The sequence below is a fragment of the Labrus mixtus genome, chromosome 3 (assembly GCF_963584025.1).
Source record: "Labrus mixtus chromosome 3, fLabMix1.1, whole genome shotgun sequence".
NCBI lineage: Eukaryota > Metazoa > Chordata > Actinopteri > Labriformes > Labridae > Labrus > Labrus mixtus.
The window spans coordinates 16,211,389-16,238,867 of NC_083614.1; the positions used below are offsets into that span (position 1 = coordinate 16,211,389).

Genomic DNA, 27,479 nt, shown 5'->3' on the forward strand with positions numbered 1-27,479 from the left:
AATACACTGAACACATCCTTAAGAGGCCGTGAAAGAATATAACATTTTTTTAAAATATGAAGGTACACAGATATGAACAGTATGATAATGTGATTAAACAGTCTGTTTAGACACGGGACTTCATGAACATTTTACAGAGGAGTCCTTAATTCATGGGTATCAAATAACTGATGCATCAATAAAAACGTGAAATTAAAGTAGTACTAAGAATAGGTTTTTATGCAACATTTTAGACAGCTTGCTACTTAGGTTAGAATTTAGTTAGACCCGAAACCTAATGGATAAGTTGTTTGATGAAAAAATAGCTCACTAGCTAAGCTATTTTCAAAATAGATGAAAAGGCTTTTGTAGAAAAGTGGTGACATTCACTCATCTGATTTTCTCAGATTTAAATCACTGAAAATTTAATATATTTGGGTTTTAGACATTTGAGACAGAATACAAATACTGCTGCACATGTCAACTTTTGCATTTATTCTTTACCATCTAAACATGTATAAAATGATTCATCAACTGATTTAAAAAATAATAATTAGCAGCTAAATCGGTAATAGAAATAATCAAAAATAGTTGTAATTGCAGGGAATTCACACATTTGGAATTTCCTTAAACATTGACCCATGAAAATTGGGTTAATGTTTGCACAGATGAATCATTAATTTATACTGACATTATAAGCCTGTATTTGTTTTAGGATACTTTATCAATGCTTTAACCTCTGTGACATAATTACAGCATCAGAGATCATTTTGCAGGAGGTTATAATTAAGTCTAAATGTCTCGGCTAACTTTTTCACGTTTTCAAAGAATCACGTTTAGTTAGTGAGGGACTGCATGTATCTGTTTTTGCAACAGATTTAAAGGACAGATTTGGCCAGCGGAAACAGCAGAAGAAGGCTGCATTGTCTATCTTCAGTCATCTTCCACCCGGGCCCTTTAAAACCAAGTTAAGGCTTTATGACCAAACACTGCGGTATCCTTCAGGCGAGGCATTGGACCTCTCACACAGCTGGGACCCACGGGGCCACTAATCTATTCTTGAATTAAACACCACAGTGATCCTGAGTGGTGATGCTATGAATTATCTTCTTGAAAAATCTGAAACGAGAAAAACAGATGGTTCAAACTGGGATAAACTAAAGTGGCAAACTATGTAATCTACAATCATTACAATAATCACTTTGTCTGGCTGCCACATTCTCTTTTTCTCAGTGTCCTTCTTTGCATCATCTCTTTTTTTTTATTCTCAGTACATCACTCTTGAGCCCCACCCCCTCTTACTACATTTCTCTCAAGGTGATCAATGGGAACCTGTCACGGTGAGAGAACAAAGACATTATTCAGGAGACAGCGTGTGCCCTATAAAGCACAAAAACACAGATACTACTGAGCTGATTGAGTAAGGTAGAGTGAAGGTTTCTGTGAGTTTGAGAGGATTATGCTGACAGATCGGAACTCATCATAAAGTAACAAACACATAGAAGATGTTGCTCTGCGTGACATTTGGCCTAAGTTATTTTGGTAAAGGGCTTCTCATACTAATAGGAAACATACAATACAGAAACGAAGCACATCTTTAACTAAATTAACATGTTCCTATCTCTTTGTTGTGGTCCTCAGATGAAAGACATAAGTCTACTCTGTTTTAAATATGTCATAAAATCAGAGTGCATGACTGAGAGCACATCTACTTCTGGGCCTGTAAAGTCAAAACCGCACATTTTTACCTTTATGATAAAGCAGAGAAAGAAGCCTCACAGAGAGCCAGCTCAGAAGAAATCAGTCCTCTGTGTTTTAAAAAAAATGCTGACCACATGAATTTACAAAGGAGGGGTCAGAGAATCACTTCAGGACTTCACTGCAGCAGAGGCAGATTGTGCGAGAAGCTCAGAAGAGATAGTAAAAAGAAAGGGAGAGATTGCGCTTACCTACCTGGTTGCGTGTTTTGTGCGATTTCTGCAGCCACACCCTCCACTGATCATACAGTTTGATTGACATGCCACTGCAGCCATTCGTGTGCTTGCGGACCCAGCCAAAGAACTGTTTGAGTTCCCGTCGCAGGGTGGAGTTACGTTGGCTGGGCTTTGAATCACAGGACCCACTCTTCAGCTGCTCTAAGAGGGGAGGAGAGGAGAGGAGAGGAGAGGAGAGGAGAGGAGAGGAGAGGAGAGGAGAGGAGAGGAGAGGAGAGGATGTATAAAGTACGAGGTAAGAGATAGGAGAGAGGCAGGAGGATAGAAGAACAGTGTGAAGGATAAAGTTAGGACGGGTTTACTTGAGTTGTAGTATAAATTAAAGCACAGGCTGGTGTTTGTGTTTATTACCACAACAAAAAACACATTGTCATTTAAAAAGTCTTAGTGTGATGTTTCAAGGACTGGCAAGCAAAAAGACACCCCTACATACTAAATTATATTTTAAAAAATGGGAAAAAGAATGTGAAACAAAAATATCCACAGAAGACTGGCATAATATATGCAACATACAACGGACATCCACCAGCTCCAGAATGTGGAAAGAATTATGTTGGAAAAACATAATTAGATTTTTCATTATACCAAAGACCAAAAATACGTTTTTAACTACTCAAAGGCAATGGGTATGAATTACCGAAATAATTTGTGGAGTTATTTTTAGGTAATCTGACACGGGACATTGCTTATTGTGAAGACGAATATCTGGTGAAAATTTGCTCGCAGCAACCAAGAAAGCAGTAACGAGGAAATGGCTCCTACTTTGAAAAACTGGGTGGAAATTGTTGAGGAGATAAATGACACGGAGAGTCACACATGTTCTGAGAATTCAACAGTCAGAATTTACAAAGAAATGGGATAAAAGGACGTCTTACAAGACCCTTAAGGGACACCACTTAAACACCTGGATGAAGATGGAGATGTTTCAGAAAAGCATCAAGAACTATGTACCCCACTGACATGAGCAATGTATGTATGTGTTTGTTTAATTGCTTGTTCCATTTTGTCTGTGCAAATGAAAAATTATAAAACTCAAGTAACAAAAACAAGTCTCAGTGTGGGCCTGTGGTGTTGTTGTATACATTTTTAAACACATTTGTATTTTAAAGAGAAAGAGATGTAATAAAGTATAGATTTTGACACAACTTTTCACAAACATCTCTGTCTACATGCAGGCTTCAGAAAAGCCCACACTATACCAGGCCTGATACACTGTGCTCATTTTTAGCTCATGTTGTCAAGGGAAGTGAACACGCTTCGAAAATGGAAAGAAACATAAACTATCTAGCTCGTTATCATCTTCTTTGTACCTTTTTCTACTCTAACAAACTAAGGCACAGAATGAAGTCTACCAAAATAAAAGACCTTTTATATTCAAATAGTGTTCAGCCCTGCATGGGATGACAATATCTGTAACGTAATGTAGATTAGTATAGATTTAAATACAAACTACCCCATGTCTAGCCGTGACATTAAAAGGATAAATTGCAATTACGTAATAAAACAACTTTTGTATCTTGCGTCCTCCATTTGTTTGTTACGTCTCTAAAACTGAAGACATTACCGTCATCATCATTTCATGTTTAGTGCTAATAAGCAAACGCTAGCATGCTAACATTGAACACTGGTATGATGTTTTCCAAATGAACATGGTTAAAAAAGGACCTGCAGAATATCAGTGTTAGCGTTGACATTTGTGTACATGTTAGCTGGTTGACATTAGCAAGTAGCTCCAAACCTGATAGAGTCACAGAGATGTTAGCACGGTTGAAGATTTTTATTTTATTTGATCATTCATAAGCCAAAAAACAATAACTGATGACAGTCACAACTATGACATTTTCAATTCATAGACTTTTTCATAAAATACTGAAATCCTTAATAATAATCCTCTATCATTTTACTATTTTTTATTAAGTGCCTGTCTCCACTACAGGGGTTTTATGTTGAAAACTGATATGCTCGGTTCACATTAACGATAATTCCTTTAGCAAAAGAGTGAACATTATCATATATGGAGAAATATTTCTTAATTTAAAGTTCGAAACTGTGGAAGTGATCCTCCAAACTCTGCTTTCTGGGCAGTAAAAGCTACTAAAAGTCATCTTAAATCAATCCTTTATTGCAAACTACGGAGCCTGATAACGACTTCCTCCCTCCAGGGAGTAAATACCACATAACCAATGTAACTCATTATCTGCTCCTCCTGCTTCCAAACCTGCTTCCACTCAGGCTTTATAGGACCTGTGTGTGCGCAGTCAGACGAGCAGCTCTTTAACCTGATCAATCTTTGAAGCTGACGACACAAATCTATCAAATGTCCCCCCAGCTCTTTGCAGTCCCCTCTAATCCTCTGCTGGGAGATCTCTATCAAGATATCTGGCCTATTGATGTTTGCTTTCTCCTGGTTCACATGCTGTTTGGATCTGCTTGTTCAGGATGTTGAAACAGGGATAAGGACATTGTTTTTCTGGCTTTAATTGATGATGAAAGGTTCATTATTAGACAGGATGAATTGTCAAGATATGTGGGCACCAGAGACATTTGGAAAGCTGTTTGAGTTACGAGCACACAAAGAAATGAAGGACCTCAGTTGTTCTTTTAAACATCAGCTTGATTCTGCATTAAACAAGTCTTGGGTCCCCTTTTATGTACTCACGGCTGCTGGGCGTAGAGGCAGCGGCCGGATGACTCCAGTCACTCCAGATGCCAGCCTTTCTGGAGCCATAGATGCCCACTGGATTGCACCTCACCTGGACAAAATAGACGGTCCCGGACCGAAGACCTGCCAGCCGACATGATGTCTGGTTACCAACATCATCCACCACCTGTGAGAGGGAATAAAACCACAGAGAGGTTTAATCAGACTTTTTTAAAGAATGTAAAGCTTCTGTGAGGAGTTTTTAGCTGGTTATGAAACAGACCGAAATTAGCCTCTATAGCTCTAATTGACATACAAAAGAAAGTCATGGCTGTTACCTGTGATGATTCTTATTTTTTTAAAGTGTATGCAGGCAACCTGTTCACAGATATTTCCAGTATTTTGTCAGTCAAAGTCATTGTTATGTTATGTTGCCTTTATTATGTTCATGCTGAAAGACATTTGCGTATGACCATATGACCTTGAAGTCGGGTAATGTATGGACAGAGAGAGAGAGAAAATGAGGGGGAGCTCTTTTTAATGATCCCGCTGCTTTTCTACCAGGCAAACACGACTGTATGTGATTTAGTTACCTTATTAAATACTGTTAGACTTTGTTTCATAAAGATATGGCACAATATGTTTCCTTTTTGTTTTGTGCATGAAATTGTCTTTGCTCTCTAGTTGTCATGATACTTTAATGAAAATAAATATAAAAGTGGACGTCTGTAAGATGCATGGAGTCTTTTATGACCAGTATAGTTACATAGATGATGTGATAAAATCAGAGTAATTTTAGTCAAATCATTGTCAAAGAGATCTTTCTGCTGCATCTTTCTGAATGTCTTCTTACTTTGTTTTGAGTTCCTTTTGAGTGATTCCTGGATAACAGTGGCATCACACTTATATTAACATTATTAGATAAAGAGTGAATACAGAAATCAAAGATGTACTGTCTGTTCATACACAGAAAAGAGAAAAAAGAAGCAGTGGGTAGAAAACATCAAAGAGGCCGTTTTGAAAGAATGACAGTTTCTGCAGCGAAGCCAGCTTTCTAAAAGGATCACTTGCAGCCGTCAAGACTTCAACAAGAGCATTATTTGCTTCAATGCAAAAAGAATTTGCTCGAGATGCAGCCGGAGATACTTTTTGCCTTCATCATTTAATAGATCACTCAGCTTTCACCTCCTATATTTCCCAAACTGCAGAGAAAATGTGTGTAGATTAGTCTGCTGATTTCTGGAATAGTTATAATGACCACCTTCCATTCAGCGCTGTCCTCCAGTCTGTAGCGGATCTGATATTTGGCCTGAAATAGGACGTCCTTGAGCTCGTGGGAGCTGGCCCAGCGGATTGTCAGCTGGTCGTCGAGGTCGCCGACTCGGCTCACCTGAACGTTGGCAGGAGGGTCGGTGGTCACTGCACTCACAAAGAAAACAAATACAAAGTTTGTATACAGCAGATGTACAGTGTGTGGCTTGAGGATAAAAGGATACAAGAGTTTTAAATGATTAAACTCCAACAGTAAATACTTTGAGAATACACAAATGGAAGACGAACATCACATCTTATTATTCTTCATAGTGAAGATGACTAACTTCTATCTGGCTCTGCATAGTAAGTTTAGTCCTTCAATTTCCCTTGGACTTTTTAGACAGCTAGCTAAGCAATACAAATATATATAAGTACAAATGTTCTTCTATTTTACTTGTTTTTATGATTTGTCTATGTTTCCTTCTTTCCCTTTAGAATGACAAAAAGTGTCAAAGAGAAAGTAAGTCTCCTTCCTCCTTTGACATTCCCATACCATAAGTATATAGGGCCCTAACTTGCTGTTAAAACAACAAGTTATATAATGAATATTTATTTATTCTAATGTAAACGTATATAATGTATCTTGACTTAGACCTAGGCAGCCTGGATTGCAGGTTTGGGTTCAGGTCTCTCTGTACTTCCTCGAGAACCAAACAGTTTACCTTCTGACTGATCCAGCTCTTTGAAGGAGAGAAAGATGGAAGGAAAGATTGGAGGACGGCAGCACCAAAAACAAAGAGGGGAACTTATTAAACAACTCATTAAATGTCTCGTAAAAGTGTTTCCTGCTTCAGACGTCCTTCACTGCTGTCTGAGATGCAGTTATTCAGCGCATGTTCTTCTTTTCTTCCACTCTATTCAGCCCAAGGGAGAGAATATTCTTCAAAATATTCTTCAGCTTATTGTTTCTGTCATAGAGGCAATGCATCACACATATAGCAGAGCTCCTCTTTCTCGTCCTACCCATGTACAGCTCCAAGTTATCCGCTCCTCAGTGTGCAGTGAGGACAGGAAGGAGGCAGTGCTCCCTCAGGAACAATATACACTGATTTTAAAATGTGGCCGTCACTGTAGTACACAGAACTACGGTACGTTATTAAATTACCACTGGATAAATTGTGAGGAACACCTGCTTTTGCTAATTTATCATTTCCTGAATTTCTCATTTAGAGGCCCTTAAAACCAATGCCTGAGAAGCATCTGATGTGCGGTTAACTTTTAAAACAGCACAGTTTATCTTGGAGAGTTTCAGCCTGAACCCATAATGTTTCTACAGCGGCACATCAAAGGAAGCAAACCATAAAAATATATGCCCTCGTGTGATTGCCTTATGCAGGAGAGCTGCAGAGAAAAAGACATTTCAAAGAGAGGAAAAGACATGAGAGCAAGGGCAGGTAAATGAAGGACAGGAAAGGAGAGGTTTGCTTACTCACCTACATTGAGGATGTCCAGGGTGGTGATGTCGGAGGTGGCAGAGCCCAGCTGATTGGCTGCCTCCACCCAGATCTCATAGGGCGTGAAGAGAGCCAGGTTGCGGGGGATGTAACAGGAGTAACGCAGCTTCCCTGCTGTGCCGTCATTTTCACATTCCTTCTCCTTGCCATACCACCTAAAACAGAAAAAAAAAATCATATTTTGTTTCTGCTTTCATTTCTGAAAGGCAATTTTAACAGTTGTTTACTTCCCTTAAAAAAACAAAAAGGAAACAGCAGCCTGTTAGTGTAGTATGTTGCGGCACTGATGCATTTATTGCCTGTCCACCAGTGTGGTGCTGGATGAGGTGATCACCTGTGAGCTGCAGCAGGTCGGGGCGCTCACCTCAATTTGTACTTGAGGATGTATTTGGTTTGGATGTGGGTCTCCCCCCGCCCCCCTGGGCTCCACTTGCAGCTCAGGTCTTTTGTGTTACGGGACCAACATGTTATATTGACAGGCTTTTCTGGAGGCACTGAAATTAAAATACAAAACAACCTGGAGAGTTATATAATTTATAGTATGTATAGATGATTGTTTTAAAGATACAAATGGCAAACAAACTCTTCTGGTTGGACGTTGAAAATGAGCTAAAGGTGGGGTTGACCAAAGAGGGAAGTCAAATAAACTTGTGATTTAATCAATAATTTAAGTCAGTTTAGTTTTCTTTGGTTTTAAGTATTCAAACTGTTTAGCCTTTACATTAAAGCAGCTCATACTTTATCACTGACCGACTCAAATGAAAAGGGCTTTTTATAGACTTAAAAACTATAATAAGTAAACAACAAACATCATTTTAAGTCTTGTGCTTTTTTTATACAAATTATAAAAGTATAAATAGACTTATACATTATACAACTGTGTCATTGAGAAACACACTTATTAAGTAACAATCTTTAGAGGTTTCTTTATGTGAATAATTCTACTGAAATGTATTTTATATTTTTTTAAATATCATCTTACAGGTAAAAGAAAATCTCCCCTCATAGGAGGTTTTATGATTTCACTTTGGATTGAGTTTATTTCAATGCAAGTTCATTTTCTTTTAATGGTTTTAAATGGAAATAAATGTTGAAGTTAGTTAGAAACAAGGACAGCATTTGGGATTTAATTAGGGATATACAAAAACTGCTTTAGAAGCGAGAATATACTGTATGGTATTAATTTAAATTTTTACATACACACTACAAACTCCTAAAAGCCCTATGCCATATTAACAGCCAGCTTTCTCAGCAAAAGTGAATCTGAATGACAAATCTCCGTATGAGTCTTTGCAGACTAAACTTACTGCCCACGTAGAGACACGAGCCGGCCAGGACGTGTCCATCTGCTCTATGACACACCAGGTTGTCTCCAGACTGCTGCTGGGAGCCGTTGAGGTTGTGAAGAGTGACACTCAATGCGTCAGGGCCCAGCATGCTGTAGGTGCTGTTGGACAGAATCATGCCGTTTAGAGTCCAGTACAACGAGCCGGTGCGGATGCCAAGCTCGGGATTCAGCGTGCAGGTGGCTGTTAGAGAGGAGCCGATCTGCAGGACGGGATCCTGAGGGGAGATCACTGCTGAATCTATGTGGTGGAGACAAACATGAAAAAACACAAAGAATTTTTAAAGTATACTTATTTATCTTCTAACATGCCTTTCCTTTTCCCAATGACATGTTTTTATTACATTTTATAATAAAATTCCAGAGCCCAAGCTAAGGTCTAGTCCAACCACATTTCACAAAAACAAAAAAACAAGGTCATCAAAATTAAGACACAAGAACCTGCACTTTTTTTATTTTGTCTGATGAATAACTTTAATATATACAAATTCACTACAAAATATATTTCAAGGGGAAATGTTTGACCCACAACTTGTTTAAACTCTGGTTTGACTAATTAATTAATGGGGATTTGTTTTATGTTTTTGTTACTGCATCCCCAAAGTTTTTGTCTTTCTCTAGCTTTTGCCACTATTGTGTTTTATGTTGGATGCCTCATTTGGTCAATGTTCACATTTCTTTTTAAATACACTTAAAGTGCCAACTGTTTCTAGTACCCCTTCACTATTTACATGATTTGAGTAGCTGGTCCACTCCCCCCCCCCCCCCCCCCCCCCCCATTCAAACCTCAAGAAAACTTTGTTTGTGTGTAGAGAAGGAGAACCACAGCAGCAGCAGTGCATCAGCACAGAGCAGGAGCTCAGCACATATTTATGACCCTGGAATGAAGTGGATTTATGAAGCCTCAGAGGGATCAGTCACAGAGGTCACCCTGGTGTGTCAGTAAAAGCCTTGAACACTTTCCCATATACATAACGCCTCAGCCTTTATGATTGAATCCCCTGAGAACGCTTCTGCTGTGAGTCTGAATGTTACAACTGTGCTTCATTGTGTAGATTTTTATTAACTTTGGTCCAGGTGTGCGGTGAACAACCTTTCCAACACATGTCCCTTTAACATCTCATGTGAAGAACACATACAGAGATAAAATTGTTAGCAGATGAGATCACTTAAAGGCTTAGTGAGTGGTGTCAATATAAAGTGTGTCTGAAATAAACTGGAGAAAAATAACAATGTTTTTTAGTTGTGCAACAATTTCTTGGAATATTCTCGTCTTTTTTGCATTCCCTTCATATAACAGCAGCATGAACGTTGTTTATTTTATTTTGTCTGCGTAGCTACATCATCAGCACCATGTCTTCTGGGTTTATTAAAGTGGATAATGTAATAGACAATACCTTGTTGGTATAGTCATACGCTGGTAGCCTAATTTGTCATCTAAGAAATGTTTCCCAAAATACATTTTAACAACATTCAGCGAAGTTTTGCCAAGAAAAAAACCCCATTAATATCTGGAGTTGTTTTTTTAAACAAGATTTAATGATATTATAGGCTACATAAATACACATTTGTCAAGTGTCAGAGATTTTGCCCTTCAGTTTATACTATAATACATATCCCCCTGGATACATGAGGTCACTTCTTGCAGTAATGTACTTTTATAAGAGCTGGCAAAATCAGACTGTTGATACATCAGTTGACATTATTTTCCTGCAATGATATAAAAGTATATCTAAGAAATAAATAACAAGAATTTGCAGTACATTAAGGTCAAACATACTTTAAAGGTAATTGAAAATAGTCTCTTAAAGGGCACAGACATTTTTGATTAGGCCTATGGAATTAGAAATAATATTGGCTGATACAGTATTGTAAACTCTCAGAGCCTATATAATGAATAACATGGGCTACAAAATGCCATTTGGTCGGACTGCGGTTCTAATTTTTTATTTTAACATTAACTTAATGTTATGGGTAAACAGGTTTATTTTTTTAAATCTACTTTGGTCACAAACTGCAATTAATGTTGGAGTCATCACAACCTTTTTGTAGGTGTGAAATAACTGAATTCATATATGAACCATGTTTGGAGCTTCGAGCTGTTCACTCCTGGAAGCTCTGATAATATCTTTAGCTAACTCTGCTGCTCTACACTGACACATACATCATCATTATGCCCATCGGTCTGTCAGCTTGTCATTTAAAAATAAAGTTTGGTACTTACGTGTCGAAGACGAAAACACACTTGAAACAAGTAAGAGGAGGAGAGGCATGAAGGAAAACATTGTTCTTCTGCTATGTTTGTTTGTGTTTATTTCTCTCTGTCCCTTTGTTGTTTCCTGGACATGAAGACCAGCAGAGTTAAAGTTGTAGGAAGAATTTCGCAGCTTCTCTCAGGCGACTCTCGGTGACTCTTCAGTGAAACCAGACAGCAAAACAAAACGAAACACTGTGTATGCTCCTTTTTAAACTCCTTTCTCTCTGCTACTGCTGTGACACTCAGGTTCATACTGTCAGCTCCACCCTCACTTTACCACACAGACCCGAGTCATCAGTGCTCCTCAGTCTGTCCCCTCCCTGACACTCCCACTACACAGTCTCACTACAAAACCTACAACCTACACACAACCTACACACAACCACTACACACAACCTACACACAACCACTACACACAACCTACACACAACCTACACACAACCACTACACACAACCTACACACAACCTACACACAACCTACACACAACCTACACACAACAACCACTACACAAACGACAAATAACAATTAAGCACAATTAGAGATCAACTCTGTAATCTACATCCTGGTCTTTTATCAATTAGAGACAGTGGAAGGCTACAGGTGAGGTCCTGACCCTTAAACATCTTTGAAAGCTAATTGTGGAGGATTTCATCATAATATTATATTAATAAAATAAAATAGATAAAGATGTAATGTATTTAAATATTATAAGGGCTGTCAAACGATCAAAATGTTTATTTTTGATGAATCACTGAATTTCAAATCAGGATCAATCCCATTTTAACCGCATGTTTGAAATTCCATTATTTTGCGAAAAATCTATTTACAAAAAACAACACTTTGGGAATATATTATCTTACTGTCCAAGTGTAGGCTATTTAAATGACAGGATTGTCCTATACATCAGTAGCCTAATGTAAAATGTCTACTTATAGGCTATATGTTTGCACCATGGTCTGCACTTACCTTACACAACCCCTAAAACAAGCTGATATGTATTTATTTTCCTTTATCTGGTAATTTGATAGTTTGAAAGCCTGCGGTTTTTTTACACTGCTGTTCCCAAAAAAATATTTCTCGAAGTTTCTGAGGATAGTTTATGGTTTACTGCTGTCTGATAGGCTATACAACCAAACTGGTCACAACAGACCAGTCAAATTGTCATCAGGCTTACTGCATATCCTACTTTAACAATGTGCAAACTCTCTTTTTCTATATATTCACTACATAAAATAAATTTTCACTTCTGGTAAGATGCCAAACTCGCACTTCTATGCATTAAGAAAAATCTCATTTAAATAAAACGTCATCATGTTAAATAACCGAATGATTGCTGGGGTAGCCTACTTTAATAGCAAAGTTGTGCATAACAAATAAAACATCTCCCACACAGCGACACAATGAAAAGGCACTGAACATCGATCAAGTGTGTACTTTTGGTTGATTTAAGAAAGAGGGGAAACAATTAGCCTGGAATGTTATATCAGTTGTTAATATATTATTATATTATTATAGAAGGATATATTTAGCCTAATTGAGATTGATTGTTTCTGAACAGTGAGCCAACAATTGAAAACACATTCTATCTTCCTGCTCTGTGCATGCATCTCAGCATCACAGCTCGGCCCTCATCAACTGTCCGCCACCTTTAAATGAATATCATCACTGCCACACTATGCAGTGAGGGCTTCTCTGTCTGCAGACTATGTATGTTTGTGTATTGGGGGTTGAGGGGGGGGCAGCCCGTGCGTGATGATGATATTGATGCGCGTGACGCCACGAGCAGCAGCGGATGAGTGGAGCAGACAGGAGGCAGGCTGAAGCAGCAGCAGCAGTAGCAGCAGCATCCGCACCAGCAGCGCCGCCACAAAGAGAGCTCAGTGCTGCTTCAGGCTCGACTCTTCACTCCTCTTCTTCAGGGTTTGAGATGCTGTGGCTCGGCGGCACGATGTGCGGCTTATCGGCCCTGCTCTCGGTGCTCTTCGCCGGGCTCGTGGCTGCGTCTTCGGATCTGTTCGACAACCAACTGGGCGACATCAATTACTGCAAGAAGCAATGCCAGCTCACCATCAAAAACAAAAGCCCTGCTAAAGTAAGTTATTCGTGTGCGCTGTAGCGTAGGCTGTGCTCTGCAGAAAGCGCGTTAACATCGATGAGAGCACGGCTACTTTCTGCTCTCCGACATTTCAGCAGCTGCATCGACACACAGAATTACTCTTGATAATCTGCAATCGAATAAAAGCCTCTGTTATGATATGAGAAAAATGAAAGGCAGGCTAGGAGGAAAGGTTGGTGCGTAATGATCGTAACGCAACATCATTGGTGCTCCGATATTTCGCTGCATCCTTTGAGATGCTACCGTGCAAAAATTAGGCCAAAAATGGATGCAGCTGCATTTCTTGTGCACCTTAAAGACTCGTCCAAGAAGTGAGCTGTTTTCAACCAGCTCATCTTTGATATGCAAATAACTGCACCAATAGGCTAATTGATCGTTTATACGCCAACATTAAGATTGGCCCATCTGCAGACCAGAGGGCGCGTTAGAAATGAAGAATCAGCCAGACTGTTGAAATCTAAGAAAACAATTATCCTGTATTGACCACACAGCGCCTGCCATCTTGCACTAGGCCGAACTGGACCCTTGCAAGACGGTAGATTATGGTTTGAATTACAGCAGGAGTTGCTGTGCCTTAGAGCCTATATATTTCAAGCTTCGGATACCCCCCCCCCCCCCCCCCCCCCCCTTCTCCTCCTCCTCCTCCTCCTTCTCATCTGCTGCCTTCAGGTGTGGTTAGAAGTATCCTGCAGAGGGGGGCAGAAGCAGAGCTGCAAAGCGGTGCACAGTCACCTGGATTTTAAGGTTGTGATTGAGGACTAGACTTTGTATTGAAACGTTTTGGGTCTAGTACAGCACATGTAATCTCTGAGGCGCCGTTTTATGGTTTGGGGGTAATCTCTCCTCCCTGCATGTAGCAAACAGGCAAACGCACTGAGGATGATGACAAGCACAAGGCTCAAATAAAGCGTTCACGGTCGCGGTCAGGGAATCTCTTTGTGTCTCCTGTTCCCAGAGATGTCACTAGAGGGGGCTGTTTCCTCATTTTAAACAGAGAATAAGGGCATTATGTCAGAATGTTAGTTACAGTTGCATCAATCCCTTTTTGAAACCACATTTTTTCCCCCTGCAAAGTTGTATTCAAATGTCTAATTGTTAACAGCGTGCTCCTTTGTAGAGACAAAAAGCATCATAACAACTGTGTAAAGGCAGGCTGTAATGCAGCATGCCGCACCGTGTCATTAAGAAATGCCAGAATCTTTTTTGTCACTCATTCTATCAATGTTATCTTGAGTTCAGGAGGCCTCTCTAATTTTGTATCTGTCTGTCTTTTAGGACTCCATAATGAATGCCTGCCACCGCGGCTGCCGCCTCTACTCTATTTGCCAGTTCGTCAATGGCAACGCTGGCTTTAACACCAGCAGAGAGGAGTGTCAGGGAGGTGAGTGAGTGTGTCACTTACAGCCCTGCTGAGCTAGCAGAGACCAAAGTTTAAGCAGCAGAGGCCTCAATATGTCATGTCAAAATGAAAGGCAGAGGAAAAAATCCTCATAAGAATACATTTGAAATGTAGCCAGAGTTTTTCATTTGAACCCTATGACTGCCTGCTGTAGATTCAAACTCTTATTCTAGTCATTTCTACCCTAAGTGTTTCCCAAAGGAGTGTGTCTTTTGGTGCCTTTGAGAAAAGATAATTTAAGGTGGAATCAAACAGATACATCTACTTCAAAGGCAGAGAAGATAGCAGCTACATTCTGTCTCACGGATTAGCTGAACAATTGCAGGCTGAAATCTCTGTTAAATATTGCATTGTTTCCTCTAAGCTGGAAGACTTTGAGTATTTTCTGGGTAAAGGCGCTTCTTCCTTTTTGAACTGCTGTATTGGAAATCAATGCATGATTTACCGTCCAGACAGCAAATGCCCCGTCGCCCCCAGTTTCAATAAAGACAACATAAGATGAATCATCTCTGTGGAGTCCAAAAGATACATCTCACCAGCATCCTTATCTTTGTTCCCACATGAAACGTGTTCACTGTTTTTTTTCCCCTTATTGTCTTCCAGCTGAGTGTAGTGCTCCATGGTCACTTCTCTTTCTTTTTTACTGTCATCATTTTTTACATCTTTTTTTGCTTCCTAACCCCTCCCCTCTCTCTCTCTCTCGCTCTCTCTCTCTCTCTCTCTCTCTCTCTCTCTCTCTGCAGCCTGCCAGGAGGCGTATATCAAGCTGCTGGAGCAGGAGGCCTGCAGCACTGGCTGTGCCAGCCAACCCTCTGAACCAGAGATCAAGAGGAGGAAGGTGAGAAAGGCCACCAGCTGCACACACAAATACAGCAAACTGGGCTCCCAGTGCCAAAGTGACATAGGATGACTGACAAAATAATATCACAACTTAGAATACAAAAATGTACTCAATAAAGCATTCACACCTGCAGTTAATAGTCTCATGCTCTCTCTTCTGCAGCTCAGGGCCATGACTCTTCGTCCTAAGCCCCCCTCTGTGATGGAGGCCGTATCCAGCTGGTGCAACGACATCGTTAGCTCCGCCCAGAGCTTCATCTCCTCCACCTGGACCTTCTACCTGCAGGCCGATGATGGCAAGGTTGTAGTTTTTCAGGTAAGCTAAGTGTTTGTCCTGGGAAAGTAGGCTCTGCACTTTGGGTGCCCAGTTAGGTTTCATTCTTTAGCTTTACAATAAGCATCTATCTCTGATAAGGTAAATGTTTATGAGTTGAAATAGTAAAAGTTGAAATTAACAAAGGGGTTATCTTAAGGAAATTGTTCTGGGCTGTTTTTTAAACAAGTCACAGAAGCTTCATTTTTTCAAATGTGTTTCTGGCAGAAGCAGCACTACCTACTTTACCAGAAATGAAAAAGTCAAACGTATATGTGGTTTTTGTTGAGCAGCAATAGTTGCCAAACTAAAAAAGTACAACAATTCCACCTACCTCTGTATAACTTCTATACCAAAAACGTAAGAAAGCAAGATGAAGAGTCATCTTCAACAACAGCAACAAAGTCAACTGCACCAACAACGGACATATAAAGCCTTTTATAAGTTATTCTTAGCACTGTAAATTTGTCTTAATGTCTTCACTGACAATAAGGTTGAAATCTGGAGGGCTTTGCTGCAAAAGATGTCGACACATTGACTGTGAAATCTCCATAATTGAACCAGTCTCATAAACTTTATTGTGGCTGACTGAGTTCTGATATTGGAAAATTATACCCAAAGCTTTTTTTTCACATTCTATATTTTAATTGGAGGTTAAAAGCATGCCACTGAACCTTAATAGATGATTAGTGGAGCTAACCTCTGCTCCCTTTTATGATAGATAATATATACCTACACTGTTAAATGGTGTTGTAGAGCTTGGGTTCCTGCCAAAATAACTCAGTGCTCATACTCCAGTCAATGCATTTGTGAAGGTTGAGTGAGCAAGGGCACACAGCAGGGTGGGAACAAGGTGGTTAGATTCATTCATTGCAGCACTTTAATTGTTTGTAAATGTCCTTTTAAATTATATCACAAGCCATCTGTAATATGAAAATTTGATACCTGGCAGGGTTAGCTGTGGTGAACACACATCAGGACAGAAACAATGCAGGAATGAAGAAAGCCTTGACTGCACTTAAGTATGGCTTTTAATAAAAAAAAAATCTTAAATATAAACAGTGAATTGATTGGAGCTGAAGGAGTCATGGTTCTTGCTATGGAAGGCAAGTTTATTTATAAAGCACATTTCAACAGCAAGGCAATTCAAAGAGCTTCACACGACATCAAAAGAATCATGACAGAGGAAAAAAATAATTTTAAATGATAAAATTTAAAAATCACTAAAACAACCAATTCACAATCACAGAAAGAACCATTCAGACATTCCTTGGTATTTTTACAACCTCCTCCATATCCCAGATTTGAAGGACTCACGTGAGATTTTCCCTGAATCTTGACAGGATGCATATTTTTACAATTGTTCGCAAAACCTCCAACTGTTGGATAAATATAACAACAGTTATCACAGTAAATGCCAAGTTCAGTGACAAATGTTAAACATGTAACTTGTGAAATTATTCCAACCGCCAAGCAGGTTATACTTGGGCTTCATTGGTCTGTCTAGTATTGAAGAAAGTTTGGCTGTGGTTATCCATTCAAACGATTTCCTTATCACAACATTGCTTTTCTTTTTTTCCTTTTACTTTAATGGCAGATGTAGACATTATTGCAGCCTTGACAATACATCTGATTTCTTAGAGAACATATTACCAGAGTCAATGCAACCACCTATACATTAAAGCTATAAAAGGAAATGACCTGTCGAGCCAGACCTAACCGTATCCTCCAAATTTCAAAAGCTGGTCAGATACCAACATCCTCGTTAGAGGTTTTCCTGTTTGCATAATGAGTCATTGTGACATTTTTAGCGATGTAATTAGAGGGCTTAAAGGGACATGATTCCAGCTAACACATACAGAAGAGTGTCTGTAGGACAGAGGAGTCCTTTATATGCTGAAACTCTCTTTTGGTTATAAAGATTTTAGTGCGGACTGGAGTCTGAGATGCAGCAGCTGCAGAACATGAAACATTTCTTTGGGACTTTGTGATGGATGGTTGCTCTTTACGGCAGTGACGTGCAGGCCGGAGCTGCATGAGGCTCCACGGGGCTGCAAGGAGACCATCAGGCCTGTGTTTAGTGGGCAGCTGGCAAACCGCCACCAACTTGACAGATTGTCTCTCTGAGCGTTGAAACAACAGAACAAGTTGAGGGACAGCAGTAGAGGGAAAACAAAGATACAAATGTATGTAGATGTCCATAATAAGCTATCTAAACACATCCATCTGTCCATATGTGTGTTTGTTGGACCCAGACATGTAAGAATAACTAGTTATGTTCAGTCTGAGCATCTCTCAAACAATAGAAACCACCACCAGACAGTGGCAGCAGATAGTTGAGATTTTGAACGTGGAGTAAGTCACTCTAAGGCCACAAATGTGGTTTGTCCCCAGGGAAGGAAAAAATAAAATCAAGGAAATGTGTAATTATGAGGACATATTGGTAAAACACAGCCGTTATTTTTGCACTGTAACCTTGTTATCTTGCAAAATCAGCCCATGTCAGTGTGACAGTGCGAGCGTTCAGGGCAAAAGTGAGTCAATTAAAGACTTCCTCCCACCAAGCCGAGGTTCTGTTAGCAAGCGGCCCTGCAGAACAAATTGAACTTGGTTCGAGGCTGAGTACAAAGAGAGAAATCCCTAACCCATTTCTCCTAACAATTGTATTACTCACTCTACCCGACTGAATTTTAAAGAAACTAAAAGGCTGAAGAGAACAGGGAGTACTGGTGGAAAAGTAGACTTGGAAAGTAGTGTGCTGATGATGCTACACAGAAATGAGTGAGCTTCATGGACTCGTACATGAGAAAAAACAGCTTTTCAGTTTTATTGTCTGTTGGTCCATATTTTGTTTGAATAAGAAAGATAATATTCTGTGTGTTTCTTATTATAATTAAAATTCCTTAACATACAAAAGGTTATGTCTTCCAACCACAGACCCTTTCAGACTAAGATACTGAAGCCTTTATATGTGCCATTTGTCATCGCAATTCATTTTCTGATTTCTTAAAGCCACACCTGAGAGATCAATGGAACGGTCTTAAGTGACACCATGGGGGTGCTGTAAAGTTCAAATATGAAGCACCCAGGTCAAAGGCCATGATTATTTAGTATTAGTATTTAGTATTTTAGTATTTATTTATTTGCACACTAAGGGAAAAAAACAAATAACAAAATAGACAACATTTAGTGCAGGAAGAGGCAGAAAACTCAAAAAGCTTATTTGAAGCCTCCACCTAAATAATGCTAAAATATCACCAAATTAAAAAAACAACTAAACAAAACATAATTAAGATGCAGAAATGAATATGTACACAGATGTAAATGTAGTAACTGCATACAGTAACAATGAAAAACAAAAGCAGAAAATGTGTGTAAATATGTGTATTAACACTATCAAAGCCTCTGTGAGTAGATTTTTGTCCGGGTGGGTGTCAGATGAAGTGATTATTTTCGCATTTCAAATAAAAAAATGTAGGCTTTTATTTTATTTTTGTCTTAAGCTGAGAATGCTTTAATTGCTGTTTGAATTCAACCTTGCTTTTATTTTGAAATAAAGTCAAAACCTTCTGGTAGAGTGAAGGTAACAACATGAACTTTACCACTGAAAAAGAAAGTAGTTATGGATCAAAAGCTAAATCAAAACAGCTGAAAGGAACGGTACAAAAATAGCATGCTATGAATCGTGAATTAAAAAATGTATGCATTTATTTCAGACCTTCATAAATTGTGATTTACTAGTTAATGCTGACAGCCCTAATATTTACCCCATGCAGCCAGACATGTTTTACACATGACTGACTGTTAATGGATGAAGCCTGAGTGACATCAGCCATCAGTTACAGCACGGGGCTGTGGAGGCTCATCGGCAGCAGCCGCCATGATGGAAATGCTGTCTCAACCTAACTTTCAGTCAACCTGACGACAGGCTGAGAGCTAGAAACCATTTCAACACAAAATCAACTAAATTTGTCTCTGTATGACCTAGATGTTTCTGTGGCTCAAATTCCTCATTCTGTTTCTCTGTAAGCACCTTTACATTCCCCCCATAATGCATTACAGATGCTGATCAGGCTGCGCTTGTTCTGATGGTTAAATCCCTTCAGTCTGTAGCCAATAAGAGGCACCCCCCTCACATCTCCCCTAGTCTCTGAGATCTTTACCCTGGTGCTGCATCTGGTCTTAATGCACTGTCAGAAAACATTGCTTGCAAAGGGCAATAAACCCGACTGTGAAATAACTGCAGGAGAAGACTGAAGGTTTTGTAACTTTAGAAAAGCAAATGGTATGGTATTTTTGTTATTTTTGGCCAGTTATCAGAATGAGAACAGATAAATAATGAATGAGAGTCATTATATTTAGTTTTAGTTTTCCTGGATTATATTAAAGTATGATACACAGCATAGGTCATCATGAAATTGGTTAAATAGAGGAAGGTTAGGGAGGTTGATCCTTCTGCAGTTAAATATACTGTACTTCTCAAAATTCTGCGTGTGTGTGTGTGTGTGTGTGTGTGTGTGTGTGTGCGTGCGTGCGTGCGTGCGTGCGTGCGTGTGTGTGTGCTGAGGCCAGCAGTAGTATTGTTACAACCGTCTACAGCTGCTGTTGTTGGGGGCTCAGCGGTGGGGAACATAAATCCTTGTTTAATGAGTTCTCCAAGGGAACCAGGAACACTGTGCACATTATAAAAAACACACAATAGTGCAAATACTGACAGCGGGCTGTTTGTGTATACGTTTTTTCCAAATATTTTTTCAGTGGTGCTGTCTCAGTTAAAGGTTTTAGAGAACGGTTTGGGGTTGGTAAGAAAGGTAAGATAAGATTATTCGACATATTGGTGTAAGGTAAGAAAAAAGATCAAAATCAACATTTAATCACTTATTTTACAAATCAAGAAGGTAACAGTCTATGAGGGGATTGTTCACTATCAAAGTAGTTCAGAGTTTATGCAATATTTAATTAATTCAAATCAGTTTGATAGCACTCTCATGTACAAAGGTTGCATACGCAATTAGCCCAGCTTAGCAATTAGGTAATTAAAAACCCCACTGTGTCCTTTTTCCAGTTCGATTTTTGGCTAGCTCTATATTCCTGCTTATGTCATTTATGCTAACCAAGGCTAACTACCTCAGCTTCTTCAAACATGATAGAGGTATCAATCCTTAAAGAGAAATCTTCACAACAGAGAAAAAACTGTTTTGAACTATTTCTTTAAATATACAAAATTAAATCTCATATCCACTTTTCACATCCTGTATCTGATCTAACTGCTGTGGTGTTCCTCTTTGTGCATCTCTGCCATCCATTTTGAGTTAAAGTTGTCAGCTGCTGTTTGGGTTGTTAAGCACCTTTGTTGTTGTATTTTATCCTCAGAGCCAGCCAGAGATGGAGTACTCTTTACCCGAGCTCCAGGCCCCTCGCTCAAATGTTGCAGACAAACCCTGGCCTCAGATCCACTCTCACACCCAAAGGCCCCACGGTGAGATACACAACACACATACACCACACATACAACACACATACAACACACATACACCACACATACACAACACACATACACCACACATACAACACACATACAACACACATACAACACACATACACCACACATACAACACACATACAACACACATACACCACACATACACAACACACATACACCACACATACAACACACATACAACACACATACACCACACATACACAACACACATACACCACACATACAACACACATACAACACACATACACCACACATACAACACACATACAACACACATACACCACACATACACCAAACTTGGCACAACTGTAAATGATGAGCATTAGCTTCCAAAGCAAAATCAACCCAATCAGCCAGATGGTGGCGCTGTAATAAAAGGAAAAAAACATGATTTTTTTTCATACCTCAAGGCAGATCAACTTGAAATCTAACACACAGGTTCAGCTCATTTTGCAAATCACATTTTTGACATCTCCTAAACCATAGGCCCAGTTGTATCCAAATCTGCTGTTGATGCTCATTTGACGATGCTTATTAAATATTTTTTAAGGGTTGTTGCTACCTTATTTATTTTTCTAGGTAATGACAAATTAAATTGCGGTGCAGATTTTCAGGGCGTGTCTGTAAATAGGCTGACCAAAGCATTTTGATTCTGACCCCTAGGGGGTGCCAAAAATACCAAAAATGTGTACCCCAGAATTGGGTGAGCAGATTTTCACTAAAATTGGTGTGTATGCTCTGGGGCTGAGCTATAGTCAATATCCCATGTGTTATATGAAAGGAGGCGCGGCCTATCACCTTTCTGCTAATAACTCAAGATGCCTTTAATCAGTTTTGATAAAACTGACTGGAGACATCTTTGGTTATTCCCTGAACATACACACTGTTTTGTTAAAAAAAAAAAAAAAAAAAAGGAAATCAAATTCTTCTGGGGAAAAAAACATTAAGGAGGAAGAAAAGGAGAGGCTGGAACTTTGCAAACCCCTATCCAGCACGGGCAGCAGGGATTCAGAGGGCTGTGGTGTATGAGCTGGACTTAATTAATGTTGATTCAAGTGTGTTGTCTGTGTTTGGGATCAGAGAGTTGATTAGCTTTACCCTGTTTAGAATGAATAGGTATGTGTTGAGTTAAATCTACCAACAGTAAGTTTAATGTTATTCATTTAAGAGACTGTCAATATTTAATAAAAAATAATAATAATTCATTAGAATTAATAATTAGAATAGTTCATGTATTTAATTTAAAGGTGATGATATTGTGTATATATTATTTTCTTTGTTTGAAGGTTATGAATCTAAAAAACTCTTGTAAAGATTTTTTTGTCAACTGAAACTAAATGGACTATTATCTGTTGAGCATGACAAGATTAAGTGTTGAAAATAAAAGAGGCAAAAGAAGAGGGATTGTCCCGAGCCATGCGTCCTTTAAAGACGAAGCAAGTCTTTTCATGTTTGGTCAGGAATTCAACTAAAAAACCTCAAATGACATGACACACACTGAGCCTCAAATCAAGGGTTTAAAGGTGGATCGTTAAAAAAAATATATATATTGAAATCCTGCAGGCTTAGTGTGACAGAAGTAGTGTGTGATTCATTCTGTTTTTGAAATCAGAATGAAACCAGCTGAAAGTGACACTTTTCAACGTGTTGAGACTTGAAACCTGCTCACTGCTGTTTGCAACATAAAAATGGCTGGAACCTGCTTATTGTCCCTTTGCAGCAATTACATATATTTTTCAGATTTTTTTTAATTTTTTTACAATGATTGTTTTTCAGGTGTGAGGGGACATGGGGAGAGGGGATCATCCAAAGCAGGGGGGAAAGGCAAACACCCCGTCCAGCACCCAGAGGACCCCACAGCTGAGCACGACTTCCTCGGCTGCATGTCAAGGTGAGATGAAGCTTACATCCTACCAACCTTTTCCCCTTAGATGAACTTTATTCTTTACACACAGTCTAATGTTATTATGAAAATCAACCTGCAGAGACTTTAAACTTAGCTAAGTCATCACCAAACCTCATATCTATTTCTTTCAACAATTATCATGATGATCTAATTACATTTTTAAAAAATATGCTGGATTGAGATGCATCCAAGATTATTTAACTCACAGTTTCATACCTCTTGATGCTCATTTTATATGTGAATTAAGGAAAATAAAAGTGATGTGTATGGTAGGAAAAGTTTAATCACATTATCCCCCCAAACTCTTGTCTCCCTCTTTTTTCCCAACCCCTCTTTTTCTACAGACGCTCAGGCCTTCCACGGTGGATCTTAGCAGCCTGTCTCTTCCTGTCCATTATGGTCATGTTGTGGCTCAGCTGTGCCAGCCTGGTCACCGCACCAGAGCAGCACATCAAGACACAGGTACAAATCACACAAACAGAAAGTATCCACACCAACAAAGACACATGCACATGTGAGGGAAGCAAAGACTTATTATTAAGCTCAAAAGTTCACAAATTCAAGGGTTTTCTGATGCACCTTTCCTCATTTATTCCCAAACTGAAGACACTACTGCACCAACCACCTGAGAAAATGTCACTTAAACTGAGACATTTCTCTGTGTACAAATAGCAAGCCGCGGTATAATGTTCTTCTTTTGTGTTATTCAAACTCCCTTTGTAACCATCTGCTGGTGTCTGAAGTCTCTAGCTTGAGTGACACATCTGGTTTATGCAGCCTGGATTCACTTGTGTTCATCTTGTTTAAATCAAAGACTCAGAGTTACCAGGGCAACAGTTGTGTGCATCCTCTTCCTTTCTTCAAACTAACAACAGGCCTTTTAGATTGCGACACTGTAAAAACTGTTATATAATTGAAACCAGCATTGAATGAATGTCATTGTAAGTAACATATTTGAGTTAATCTGGACAGTTGGAGTATTATAATAATGTTTCCCAATGAGAGAAGAGCCAGGTGAAAAGCATTTTATGTGTTAGAAATGTGGCATTCAAACTTGAATTAGTTGCACATTTACAGATAATCAGAAATACCAACATGAAGCCGTCTTATTATTTGAACCCAGGGGAAAAGGAGCATGCTAACAAGTAGTGGTAAAAAAACAGATCACAGCAGGTCTAGAATCTGTTAGGATAATTCCCCTCGGTTTGGGCCGCATGTGATCCTCGGATCAATCCACTGTACAAATAGGAAGTCAATTCAGTCTTTTTGAAATATATATTTATGGGGGTACTGGATAGCCCAGTGGTTATGTTGCACACCCCATGTACGGAGGCCATAGTTCTCATCGCAGTGGCCGTGGGTTTGAATCCGAGCTCTGCCCTTTGTTTCTTGTCATCACCCACTCTCTCCACCCGACATTTCATGTCTCTCTCCAGCTGTCCTTTCTTATGAAAATAAATAACGCAAAATTCAAAAGAGGCCCAAAAAAAAGAACTTAACAAAAAAAAGTATACTTTTTAATGAATCTTAACTTTCAATTAAAAAAATAGCAAAATTGTGTTGAAAGTTAGTGTTAGCAATGTGTTTGTTGGTCGTCCAACAGTTTCTTGGTTGATTTGGGCCAAAGTTGGTTAGAGTCCATCAATTCCATATCAAGGGATTGTAAGTTTTGAATCTGGGCATTCAGGGTATTTGGTATAAAAATAAAACATGACACCTGAAACAAACGCCTCTCTCTAATCCAAATCTAACTGAGCATATATGTAAAGACAAGGTGGGGTGTTGTAAGTCTTCTTCACTTGTTTCTTCTTCTTCTCGTCGCTCCAGTTGAGCATCAACGGAGACAAAGAGTTTCTGGATAACTCCGTCAAAGTCAACCCATACCACCTGAGTCCTGTGATCGCCGTGGCTGTCAAACAATCGGAGGAAAGTCAAGAGGCGGGGCCTTTGCCGGTGAAGGTTGACCTCAACAAAACATGCGTTTAGAATGGACCAATGGGGAGCTGCCGTTTTGTTTCCCATGGTCACTTTGTCCACAATCCTTGGCCTGTGTGTGAAACAAACCCAACACAGGACTCACTGAGTCACCAGAGTTTTTGTAAGTCATCTTTTTAAGAGCATGGCACCCTCCTGTCATTTAAAATTACAATAATGAAACCTCTAGCTTTTTCCTGTTGGTCTGATGCTACTTTACTTCCTTGTTCCAGATTTGTTCCAAGTCCATCTTTAGATGATTACAAACACTCACAGCCTGCTCAGTGCTTATTAATAACTTGGTGTGCATGTCTCAGAGCTACAATGGAGACGAGCAGGGAGGACAGATTAATGTAAGAGATTTTCGAACATGTTTTTTCTTTTCTAAAAAAAGAGACACAAGTCAGTTTATTTTAGCTCTAATTTTTCCACGTTCCCACATAAAAGTTTGGATTCATTAATAAGCTGCTGAGAAGATTAATGGAAGGTGGGTTAAGTACTTCAGCTTGTGAGTGCTGCAGGAAGCAGATAATGTAGCTCACAGTAGTTTATGATCTGTTTACATAATCGGCATTATGGGCTGTTTACTTACTCAGAATGAAATGATGAACTGCTCTAGAAATGCACGACCAAATTTCCCCCCTCACAAGGTAAAACTACTTTCTAGTGAGCTTCACGTTCTCTCCAGAGAAACGAGAGCACACTAACTCAAACGAACTAAAATAGTGTCTTTTGTCACGTTATTCCACTGTGTGTATGTGTTTGGGTATGTCTGGGTGTGCGTGTGTGTGTGTGTGTGTGTGTGTGTGTGTGTGTGTGTGCATCTTCAACACAACACAATATGTATTTAAGGGGAACCAATACTCAACACTCCTATAACTGGAACTAGACAGATAACTGCGCGCTCTTCTTGATGCTGATCCAAAATAAACTTTTATTTATTGTCTTTGTATTTATTCAGTCATCCACATGAGTTATCTGTTCAAGTGTTATTGAAGTGCCATGTACTGTACATATAACCATCATACAAATGTAACCGCTCTGTATGTAAAATACATTGTAACACAGATTGCATAGAGGGGATATTGCACCTATTACTGTATTACTACTATAATTATATTATTGCTCTTATATCAATTGAAGAGTTCTTAGCTGTGATATGTGCCATGTGCTTTCTAACAGCTGCCTATTTTGTATGTCCTAGGAGCACACACTGAACGATAACCTCTGTAACAATGTGTACTGCAAAGCTTTGATTATTTTGTTATCGACCAGATAATTGCACAGTCTTATAGAGAAGATTTTTCTTTTCCTCTCGATGCTTTTGATGTGTGTAATGCTCTCTTTTCATCCAAGCTGTGTAGACAATAAACCGTGCATGCAAGTGACGCTTCGATAGTTTATCTTTAACCGCCCGCCATGCCCGTACGGCAAGCCTCTGCTGTAGACTTGTGATTTTTTGTGTTACTATTTACTGTAAACACTGAATAGAAGACGTGACGATGATTGAGGAATCACTCCCATGATTTACAGGAAGGACTCTGAATAATTAAAAAGCCATTCAATCAATATCTGTGCTGGTTCAAACTGATAATACAAGGAATATGATATGTTGTTTCCTTTTTACGCCGTCTGTTTCTTTTCAATGAAATGATACTTACAACATGATGAAATAAAGTGTTTTCATTGTAAATAAGATTGTTGGGCCTATGTGTTTTTTTATTCACATAAAATAGGAACTAAAAACGCTTCTGTTTGCACTATGACATTAAAAAAATAATTAAAGCATTAATAGCATTTAGGATAGCTTAACTACTAGCTTACTGAACATTTAAAAACATATTTCCAATAGTATTTGGATATAAAAGCAATGTTGGGACATCAGAATATCACATCTTTGTGTGTAGTAGATCGTTGAACACCTTATACCTGAGCCGCTCTTCAGGGAAAGATTTCCACAACACCATGTACACTGGCATCAGGATTCAGAGACATCACATCACTGTATGCACTTGAAGTAATCTCATAGGTGTTTGCTGTGGTTGAGGTCAAGCAAGGCTCTGTGCAGAGCCGTAAAGTGCTTCTTCACCAATCTAAAAAAATAACATCCCCCTGCCCTCTTCTGTCACTGCAAAACAGACATTTACCCTCATCAAACTTTTGCCATTCAGTTTAGAAAAAACACATAGGCCTATATGTTCCTGGATAATTTAGCATTACATTTTACATTCTCTTGAGCAACTCTTCTCAACCCCGTTCTGCTCTACAGTTTGGATAGCAAAATCCTAAATGTGTAATTAGTGTTTCGGTCCACTTGGTGGCAGCACAGATTTGGCATTTCCCTTAAGCTACCATGATGATTTGTTAAATGCTGAAGAATGCTGTGGCTTGATGTAGAGCCTGTCACCTGAGCGACAGTGAAAGTCATATTTTTTTACACTTT

The 27,479-nt window shown here is 39.2% G+C and overlaps 2 protein-coding genes across 2 annotated transcripts; one reads left to right on the forward strand and one right to left on the reverse strand.

Moving 5' to 3' along the window:
* Positions 1–27: 27 nt before the first annotated feature.
* crlf1b (cytokine receptor-like factor 1b) lies at positions 28–11,264 on the reverse strand. The gene is made up of 8 exons (XM_061033300.1): positions 10,952–11,264; positions 8,690–8,968; positions 7,747–7,876; positions 7,362–7,537; positions 5,876–6,033; positions 4,633–4,801; positions 1,933–2,114; positions 28–1,098 (listed from the first exon to the last, which is right to left on the reverse strand). Exons 1-8 carry the CDS (start codon positions 11,010–11,012, stop codon positions 1,075–1,077), a joined length of 1,179 nt encoding a protein of 392 aa, XP_060889283.1. The 5' UTR covers positions 11,013–11,264; the 3' UTR covers positions 28–1,074.
* Positions 11,265–12,797: 1,533 nt separating this feature from the next.
* tmem59l (transmembrane protein 59-like) lies at positions 12,798–26,732 on the forward strand. Its single transcript, XM_061033301.1, has 8 exons — positions 12,798–13,077; positions 14,377–14,482; positions 15,244–15,338; positions 15,504–15,656; positions 21,027–21,132; positions 22,933–23,047; positions 23,407–23,524; positions 24,890–26,732. The coding sequence occupies exons 1-8, from the start codon at positions 12,913–12,915 to the stop codon at positions 25,046–25,048; spliced, it is 1,017 nt and encodes a 338-aa protein (XP_060889284.1). The 5' UTR covers positions 12,798–12,912; the 3' UTR covers positions 25,049–26,732.
* Positions 26,733–27,479: the final 747 nt, after the last annotated feature.

Excerpts from the sequence above, each read along its gene's own strand:
- crlf1b (XM_061033300.1), bottom strand. The coding sequence starts at position 11,012 with ATGTTTTCCTTCATGCCTCTCCTCCTCTTACTTGTTTCAAGTGTGTTT. Across the intron at positions 4,802-5,875 it reads AGGACAGCGCTGAATGGAAG|GTGGTGGATGATGTTGGTAA; the intron begins GTGGTCATTATA and ends TCCCTCTCACAG. Across the intron at positions 2,115-4,632 it reads TGCCTCTACGCCCAGCAGCC|AGCAGCTGAAGAGTGGGTCC; the intron begins GTGAGTACATAA and ends CTCCCCTCTTAG.
- tmem59l (XM_061033301.1), top strand. The coding sequence starts at position 12,913 with ATGCTGTGGCTCGGCGGCACGATGTGCGGCTTATCGGCCCTGCTCTCG. Across the intron at positions 23,048-23,406 it reads TTCCTCGGCTGCATGTCAAG|ACGCTCAGGCCTTCCACGGT; the intron begins GTGAGATGAAGC and ends CTTTTTCTACAG. Across the intron at positions 23,525-24,889 it reads AGCAGCACATCAAGACACAG|TTGAGCATCAACGGAGACAA; the intron begins GTACAAATCACA and ends TCGTCGCTCCAG.